Source organism: Rhagoletis pomonella, unplaced genomic scaffold (genome assembly GCF_013731165.1).
Source record: "Rhagoletis pomonella isolate Grant_MI unplaced genomic scaffold, Rhpom_1.0 Rhpom_scaffold_00510, whole genome shotgun sequence".
In the NCBI taxonomy this organism is placed as follows: domain Eukaryota; kingdom Metazoa; phylum Arthropoda; class Insecta; order Diptera; family Tephritidae; genus Rhagoletis; species Rhagoletis pomonella.
In genome coordinates, this window is record NW_023459064.1 from 7,992 (window position 1) to 17,907 (window position 9,916).

The 9,916-nt window shown below is 38.5% G+C and overlaps 1 protein-coding gene across 1 annotated transcript; it reads right to left on the reverse strand.

Moving 5' to 3' along the window:
* Positions 1-8,071: 8,071 nt before the first annotated feature.
* LOC118751048 lies at positions 8,072-8,491 on the reverse strand. Its single transcript, XM_036485808.1, has one exon. It carries the CDS (start codon positions 8,489-8,491, stop codon positions 8,072-8,074), a length of 420 nt encoding a protein of 139 aa, XP_036341701.1.
* Positions 8,492-9,916: the final 1,425 nt, after the last annotated feature.

Below are 9,916 nucleotides of genomic sequence, written 5' to 3' on the forward strand. Positions count from 1 at the left end.
TATCAGAGTGTATTAATGTCACCTTGTTTAATGCGTTAATAAAAAAACAAAAAAAAAAAAATTTTGGCTCAATAAAGATAAGACGCGCTCATAGAGCACTAAAAAATATCTTTTTTTATAACTTTACTCGGCAGTAAAGTTAAGTGGCGCCCAACGTCTTGGGTCAGTAAGCGCGGAAATTAATAAAAGTAAATAAAGTTATTTTGGCCAATTGCCTAAAAGGAGCATAGTGCCATAGTGCGTAAAAAAAATTATTTTTTTCTCGGTCAGTTCGCCTTAAGCAGTCGCCGTACCATACGCTAATAACTTTGCTAAAGCGTAAATAAAATAATCGTTTTCTCGGTAAGTTCGCCTCAAGTAGCCGCCGTACCGTACGCAAGCAACTAATCCGATAAGTAGCCAGATCGCCTAAAGAAGCCGCCGAGCTACAAGAACACCCCGTGGAAATTACTGGACCCAAAAGGAACCCAGCCTGTAGTGTCAGTCCGCAGGCAACCTCGTCGACCATCGTCTTCTGTACAGGACCCCCAGTAGCGCAGACGAGCGCAAAAAGTATAACTCCACCAGGAGCAGCGAGGAATTATCGTAGGATTAATCGTAAGAAAATTGAAAATTTAGTAATAAGGAATTTTAGTGACGAAAGATAATAATAATTGAAATATTGAAAAAGAAAATTGAAACTTTAATAATAGGGAATCACAGAGACGAAAAGTAATCATAATTAGAATTTGGAAAAAAAAATTTAAAAAATAATGATTTCATGAGAAAAATTAAATTTAATTCTTACTATTACAAAGGAAAATATTGTAAAAAAATATATCACAAATAGTGTGGAACAAATATAAATTCGAATTGAAAAATAGGATAACAGTAATAATAAAGCAATAACAGACATACAACAAAGTTGAAGCACTCAAGAGATCCTCCAACTTATAACAATACCCTAACTCCGCGACTCCTTATACGGACCATCCGGAGTAGAAAGGGCCCTCTTCCCTGAACAGGTTACAAAAAATTGTTTCATAATAAAAAAATAAAAATATTTTTCTAAGCGTAATAAGAAGAGCATAAAGAAATATCACAAAATGCCAAATAATAATTTGATTAGGCCACCTGTGTTGACAAGTAATCAATCACAACCAAGTGCAGAAGCATCTAAGGAAATGAGTAACCAAATTGCAGAACCCGTAAATAGGTTAGTCGACGCTAGATTAGGGCAAAGGGAAAACCCAACAATAGAAGCAGATCAGACCATTACTTTGACAAACGGAAATAATATATGTGAACTCGACAAAATTGCCGACATAGTTAGAAGTCTTCGAGAATTTTCGGGTGAGCCAAGGGAATTCAGCTCTTGGAAGAAGAGCGTAGAGCGAATTATACAAATTTATGAACCTATCTGCGGTACCCCAAAATACTTCGGAATATTAAGCGTAATAAGAAATAAAGTTACAGGACAAGCGGACGCGGTATTGGAGTCGTACAATACACAACTAAATTGGAAGTCCATTTGCAAGTGCCTTACGCTCCATTATGCTGATAAGCGAGATCTCGGCACTCTCGAATATCAAATGAACACACTTTTACAAGGACGGTTAACTACAGAAGAATTTTATCAGAGTGTCTACTCACATTTATCGTTTATTTTAAACAAAATATCATGTATGGAAATGAGTCATGTAACACTCTGCATTATGACCCAAACATATCGAGATAAAGCTCTTGATACTTTCATTCGCGGTCTGAATGGAGACTTACCCAAACTATTGGGAATGAGGGAACCGGTTGATCTCCCTCAAGCTCTACACCTTTGTCAAAAACTAGAGAACCTATACCCTAGGACAAATTATGCTTATGGAGTAGCAAAAAAACGTTCATAATCCTTATCCAACTAATCCGGCTATTCCCCCTAGGAATACTAATAACCGCAGTAATACCAATACTAAGGGGAGCCCCTATTTTTATCCAGAATTAGCATATCTCCCACAGCTGCCAAGAAATCCCAACCCTACTCCAAATTCTGCGTTTGGGTATACCTATTATAACAATCCTAATAATATTAGAAACAATTCTGTACCACCTCCTCGTCCTCTCGGACCTAAGCCACAAAAAAAAACCAGAGCCAATGGAGGTAGACCAAAGTGCTCAAACACGAAATATAAATTACATGAATCGACCGACGCTAAACAACACGTCTCAGGGTAAAAGACCTGCGTCAACCCAGCTCTATACTGACAAGAGGCAGCGTAATTATAATATAGAAATCCAGGACTACAAAGACGTTAGGGATAACAACGAAGTAGCAGGAGAATCGCTACACGACTACGTTTATCCTTCCGAAAACCTAGGTGAAAATTACCAAACAGAAAGCGACCCCTTAGAAAGTATTGACTTCACAGACATTCATTTTTTAGAATGAATAACTCTTCAGTGCCTTACATCGAATGTAAAACAAGCACTGGCTCTAACAAAAATTTTGTGCAGCCCCAGTTTGTGAAGAAACCCGTTAGAAATGACAACCCATTTTTCGCAACCTCTATAGGAGGAAATATTTCAATCACCCATCACACTTTTGCAAATGTCTTCGGACTGAAGAACACCACCATCAAATTTTTCTTGCTGTCAACATTAAAATCTTTCCATGCCATTATAGGAAACGATTCACTAAAAGAGTTAGATGTCGTATACACGCAAAGAATAACTATATGTCAATAGGAAACAGATTAAAAATTAAATTGAAACAACAGTTCTCGCAAGACGTAAATTTTATCAATATCAGAACGGAACATTTAAACGAAATTCAAAAAGAAAACCTGCACAAGTTAGTTAGTAATTTCAAAACGCTATTTGCCGACCCCGAAGAAAAATTTACTTTTACTACCACAGTAAAAAGCGAGATTCGCACCACCACAGACAGACCAGTAACAGACGGTAAGTAAGAGTTTACTCGACTGCCTTTAGCGCTGAAAAATGCTCCCTCAATTTTCCAAAGAGCCCTAGACGTTATTCTCAGGGATCACATCGGCAAGCGATGTTATGTTTATAAAGATGATATTATCATCTTCAGCAAGGCCCAGGAAACTCATTTCAACGACATGAAAATCATTTTCGAGAGTCTAGAGAACGCCAATTTAAAAATACAGTTAGATAAGAGTGAATTTTTAAAATCTGAGGTTGAGTTTCTGGGATTTATTATTACCGAGAAGGGCCTCAAGACGAATCCAAAAAAAAAACCGAAGCGATAGTGAACTTTCCTACACCCCAAACTTTGAAAGATTTTCGTGCCTTCTTAGGACTTTCAGGGTATTATCGCGGCTTCATCAAAGATTATGCGAATCTGGCAAAACCCCTTACAGTCCTTCTAAGAGGGGAAGATGGGCGTAAGCCCAAAAAAAAAAAACATATATCACAAGATGAAAACGCAATCGAAGCCTTTAACAAAATTAAATTATCTCTCACTGCAGAGGAAGTAATGCTCATACATCCCGACTATTCAAAAGAGTTTCAGTTAACAATAGACGCCTCAAACTACGCGATTGGCGCAGTACTCTCGCAGAAGGATAAACTCATTGCTTTCATATCCCGAACACTAAGCCAGACAGAAGAACATTACGCCACAAATGAAAAGGAAATGTTGGCGATTATCTGGGCTTTATGTAATTTACGAAACTACCTTTACGGATCGGCTAAGGTTAAAATCTTTACCGATCACCAGCCCCTGACGTACGCGCTTAGTACAAAAAGCAACAAAAATAAAATGAAAAGATGGAAAGCCATCTTGGAGGAACAATTATGAGTTGCATTACAAACCGGGAAAGGCAAATGTGGTCGCCGATGCACTCTCACGACCGCCCCAAATAAATTCATTGATAGGTACTATGCATAGCGATGAAAGCTCCGAACATAATGTCGATGTAATTCCCTCATACAGGTTCAATATAATTTTCCAAACATATCACAGACATACTGTTACTGAAAATGACTACTCTCAAGAGAAATTAATTGAAATTTTAAAACGATATCTGAATCCGTCAGTCGTAAACGGCTTAAGCACAGAAGAGCACATTCTCGGCAAAATACAGGAAATATACCCTCTACACTTCAGAAATTATAAAATTAGATTCACGCGGAAAATGTTAACTGACCTAGCGGACGAAGCCGAACAAGAGAATGAAATCCTAAAAGAACACACACGTGCATATCGCAGCGCGCGCGAAAATAAACAGCAGCATTTACAATCATTTTACTTCCCTAGAATGCAATCGAAAATAGACGCAATAATAAAACAGTGTAAGTTTGTAAAACGCAGAAATATGAAAGACACCCCCCAAAACCCATTATACAACCGACTCCAATCCCACAATATCCTGGACAGATCGTACATCTAGACATTTACTACACAAACGACAGAGTAATACTGACTGTAATAGATAAGTTTTCTAAATATGCCCAAGCGACATTAGTCAGATCAAGAGCCACACAACATATTAAAGAACCTCTTAGAAGACTATTGATGTGCTTCGGGATACCGGAAAAAATAGTTATCGACAACGAAAAATCACTATGATCTGCTTCAATAATACATCTTTTAGAAGACCAATTAAATATCGAAATATTTAAATGCCCACCTTATACCAGTACAGTAAACGGACAAATCGAACCATTCCACAGCACATTGGCAGAAATAATGCCTTGTCTTAAGGCAGAAAACGTCCATTCATCCTTTGCAGACCTCCTCGACGAATCCATATGGAAGTATAACTATTTTATTCACTCTACCACAAACCAAAAACCTGTAGAGCTATTTTTTGGACGACATGTAACGTCTGACCCTCTTCAAGTCGAAGCCAAAAAGCAAAAGAATATTCAGAGGCTCCAATATAAACAGGACGCTGACCTTAATTATCACAACAAAAAAAGGAAAGCCTTATAAAAAAAAATTAAAAATTATAATGTGGACGACGTAATTTTTGTTAGAACAAATAAGAGAATTGGAAATAAACTTACATGCCGAAATAAAGAAGAAACTGTAGCGGAAAACAGAAACAGTACAATTACCACAAAATCAGGAAGAATAGTGCATAAAGGATTAATAATAAATTAGTTAGAAATATATTAGCTCAGTATTAGGAAAAATAATCAATACCTGATTGAGAAGAATTATTTTCATTCACAGGAGACAACATGACAACTTTTATAAGATACATATTTTTTCTATTAAAATTAATGACGATATGCCACTGCAAAACACAGATATTGGATTACAGCAATTCCCAAATAATCGCAATCGATAAAGGTATTGCACTACTACAGACAGGTACATTCAAACTCTTACATGCAATTAACCTCAACCAATACGAAGATGCTATCTTGGACATAGAATCTACAATAAAAAACTATGTTACACCCAAGGACAGAAGTTACCTTTTTCTCAAATACGACACCGATCTACTAAAGAACATACTTAACGGACTCAAACCTAGGCAAAAACGATCCTTGAACATCCTTGGAACTGCTTGGAAATGGCTAGCAGGCTCTCCAGACCACGACGATTTCCAACTGATATCCGACCAGACAAATAACTTATTAAGCAATAACGACAAACAATTAATAATTAACAGATTAATAATCAACCGACTGAATGAAATCTCGAAAATAACGAATACCCTTTTAAACACAGTCCGGTCAAGCGAGATAGCAAAAAAAGAGATAATACGAAATATAGAACACAAACTCAATATAATTGAAGAAGAATTGGTTCAGATAGATTACTCGATACAGTGGGCCAAAGCAGGCATTGTCAACTCCTTTATCTTATCAAATTTCGAAATTAACATTACAAAAAATCTTTTCGAGGAACAAAAAATGCCTTTTGTAAATTTAATAGAAGCCTTAGAATTCAGTGAAGTAAAAATCGCTGCAAACCAATCAACCTTGTTGTACGTTGTGTCGCTACCATTAACAGAGAAAACTAGTTGTAAAAAATTGTTGTTAAAACCCGTAAAAATGAAAAATGTTAGCATTAAGTTTGAATTTGAAAATATAATGTTGTGTGAAAATGAAATATTACGAATGAACCACGTATGTAATACCTTAGATGAAATATCAATTTGTAAAACGTCGAGCTTTGTTAATATTACAAGTTCTAGTTGCATTCCTAATTTAATGAAAAGCTTGCCGTCAACATGCACCACCACCAATAACCAACATTTACCGGCAATCGAAAAAATCACATCTAACATTCTTCTACTAAATGATCACAGCGGGGAAGTAACAATAGATAACAAATCCATGTCACTGCAAGGAACACACCACAGCACCTCAACAATCACAGTGAAAAACCAAATATTTAGAAGCAATCAGCTATCAGCTGCAAAACCATTACCTGCAATAGCACAAACTTCTAATGCGACCAATATCTTCAAGGAAGCCCTATCCTTACAAATGCTGAAGGAATTATAGATTCCTAACACTGAAGAATTGAAAGAAATCAAGTATAAATACGGCGCTAGTCTAACCATCAATTCTATTATCTTCGTCATAGTTATCTGCCTACTATTATATAGAACATATACCTCCCGAAGGAACTATAAAGTAACCATAAAAACAACAAAAAAGAATACAGATGATATTGCCGGTACCCTAACCCACAACAGTGAGGATACCGTTGAACTTAAAGGGGGAGGAGTTAACGCCACAGAAGTTAACAGCGACGTTCACACGCGCATCACATTTTCTGCCGACGCTATGTCTACCAAACTTGGATATCATATAGCACAAATGCCGTAACCGTGATAAACTAACTAGGCACATGGTGGTTGCATGTGACAACATCCAACTCCAAGCTTAGGTTAAGAATCCGATTGTCAACTAAAGTTAGTTCTAGGGTTCGAAATTTCGGACTTTGGTATCGATACTGAGTACTCATTCTGGCATCAAGCTCATGGTATCGATACTCTAAAAGTATCAGGGAAAAAGTATCGATACTACTCAGTATCGGACTCATTAAAATACGTTTTTTGGGATACTAAAATTATTTTATTCTTCAATCGTATATCTAGTTATTTCCTGAAATTAAAACAATAGAAATTTAAAATATTTGATTTTTATTTCATTGCAGAACTTACTTTCACGTTAGAAGTAATTTTAACGTTAAATGTGCATACATACATATTTCAAATTTTATTAGGAACTAGCTTTTGCCCGCGACTTCGTATGCGAGGAATTTAGAATCTGTGGATAATATTTTTAATTTTACGGAGACAGTTGAGAATCAAATACCAATAAAAAAGACTGAGATGGATAAGTAAAAACGTTTATTGTTATCCAAAACGAAACAATAAAAACAAAAGAATTTCTTTATATACAACATTTGATGTTCTACCCATATTAGCCATTATAAACAAATTGTCGGAGCTAGTTACGCGTGAGCAAGCTACATATAGTTGTCCGTGTGAGAAACAGTTCGTTCTGAGATCGACACCGGCGGCTCGAAGTGTCTGACCTTGCGACTTGTTGATGGTCATAGCGAATCATACGCTCACGGGAAACTGCACACGTTTAAATTGGAATGGGAAGTTGTTTGGAATTAGGGGTATGCGTGGTATGAAAACTACTTCACCAGCTCCACAGCCCGTAAGAATTTCTGCTTCTATAATATTATTTCGAAGCGACATCACCTTAAGGCGGGTTCCATTGCATAACTTTGGAGGGGTTAAGTTCCGAAGCAACATAATCGGAATACCCACTTTCAGGACGATGTTATGCGCAGGGAGTCCGGGGGCAGATAGAGAATTAAGAAACTCTACTGGATAAGTGGTAGCATCGGTTCGGTCCAAAACTTGTTTATTGACCGGTATATCACCTCGTCTCCTTCAATTTTTTCCAAAGTGCTGTGATTTATGGAAGCTGCTTGGTCATTTTTGGGCGTAAGTATTGCTCGCTCGCAAAGCCAAGAATTGTTGTCCTGATGCGTTATTTGAGATACATCTCCATAAACGGAATGAATTAGTTCCTCCACCGAAGGTACAATCTTACAAAGGTTCTCTGGTAGGGTTACTAATCCATTCGATTAGGGAAATGAACCTTCGCCGATTTTTAGCAAAGCGTCCGAAAATTCTTGGGCATGGGGGTTGTCGCCTAAGTGTGCTCTCATGTTGCGCGTCAGACTCAATTTCTGCACCCGTGGCCAGAGTACGGAGCATTTGAGGCATGCGTTCACCTCATCAGCTCTAGTTCCGCGGGTTATAACGGGTAGAGTCTGACGGAAATCCCCACAAAATAAAACAGTTATTCTTCCCATGATGTGATCGTTTCGTCGGATGTCTTGGAGAGTGCGATTGACTGCTTCCACGGCCTTCTTGTGCGCCATCGTACACTCATCCCAAACGATTAGGCTGCGCTCTGCAAGAATTTTCGCCTTTTCACTATTTCGCGATACGGCACAAACTGGGGTTTCATTTATATCGAGGCTCAAGGGTATCTTAAACATAGTGTGGGCAGTTTTGCCTCCAGGGAGTAAAGTGGCAGCAATACCCGATGAGGCGACAGCTAGTGCTATGTTCCCTTGTCGTCTCACTTCAGCTAGTAGTAGTCGAGTCAAAAAGGTTTTGCCTGTACCACCAGGGGCGTCCAAAAAAAATGTTTCGCCATCCTGTTTATTGACACTTGTTAATATTTGTTATACACAGACTTTTGTTCATCGGTAAGGGTCCCAGAATTATTGTTTACAATTTCGGGCATCGCAGAATAACTGTAATTTGTCTCCGCTGCATACTCTCTACTAACTCGCTGAGCTTCCGTGGTTTCCTGCGGCTCTGGAAGACCGTAATGACTCAAAGGATTGCCTCTTATTGAAATAACAATGCCTTGAAGCGACAAAAGACAACGATTAATAACACGCTTATCAGGATCTGCAATACTATCTCCATCAGCACGCTTAGCCGCGAAGAGAAAGTCTTCTAACAGATGCCGCTGATATTTCTCCCATAGCTGTACAGGATGGGGAAAGTCCGCAGAACACTATCATAACTGCAAACAAATGCCGCAGTCGACTGGGAGTTTCACTGACAACGGCCTCTTCAAGAGTTTCAAACCAATTTCGGTCGTCATCTAGCAGACACAGTGCACAGCAAGCTCCGTGAAAGGTAGAATGTTCAGCGCCATTGACAGTCTTCAAATATGTATATGAAGTGGCTCCCCTGACTGTGTGCAGCAAAAGTCGCAAGTAATATCACTCACTATTACTTGAATGCACCGTATACACTCGTCCTATTGCGTTCTCGCGATGGACATCTGGAAACTCCTCCACAGGCTGACCGCGTCGGCGTCTATTAAATAGTCCTCTTTGTTTACTGTATGTGTAGTAGGACGGTATTTCATTGTACAGGAGCGTTTGTGCAAAACTATCTTTTTGACACAGATTGAAATACGCCAAGAGTGTGGTAGAGCGAGGATTTTCTAGACGTTCCCTTACGTTTTCAGGATTAAAATACACCCGCTGCCCGTTTTCCAAATGGACATCTAAATGCATTACAGGAGGATGTCTTTCGTGGACTGAAAAGCCAAGTATTCGCCACACTGCTTCCGAAGTACTTATATAGCGACCTGATTGATATTTGGTCACCTCATCACGATCACTGCTCTGTAAACCAAATGTCGCTTGATCGCTTCCCTTATTTACGTACTTGCAGATATAATTTATCGATTCTACGCTAGCGCAGTATTCTACATTCAGATGAGTTTCAAATGCTCGTGAAAGTACTGGCGAATAAGGCACTACCCACCGATTGTTAACTGATCCGCGCATATTTACTTCGGCAGTGAAACCGCCATTTTGAGATGCTCGGCGGCGGTAAGATGGGTATCCGTTTTCACCAGTAACAGTTTCGTTTACGAACTTTTTCGGAAACCTCTT

Excerpts from the sequence above, each read along its gene's own strand:
- LOC118751048 (XM_036485808.1), bottom strand. The coding sequence starts at position 8,491 with ATGTTTAAGATACCCTTGAGCCTCGATATAAATGAAACCCCAGTTTGT.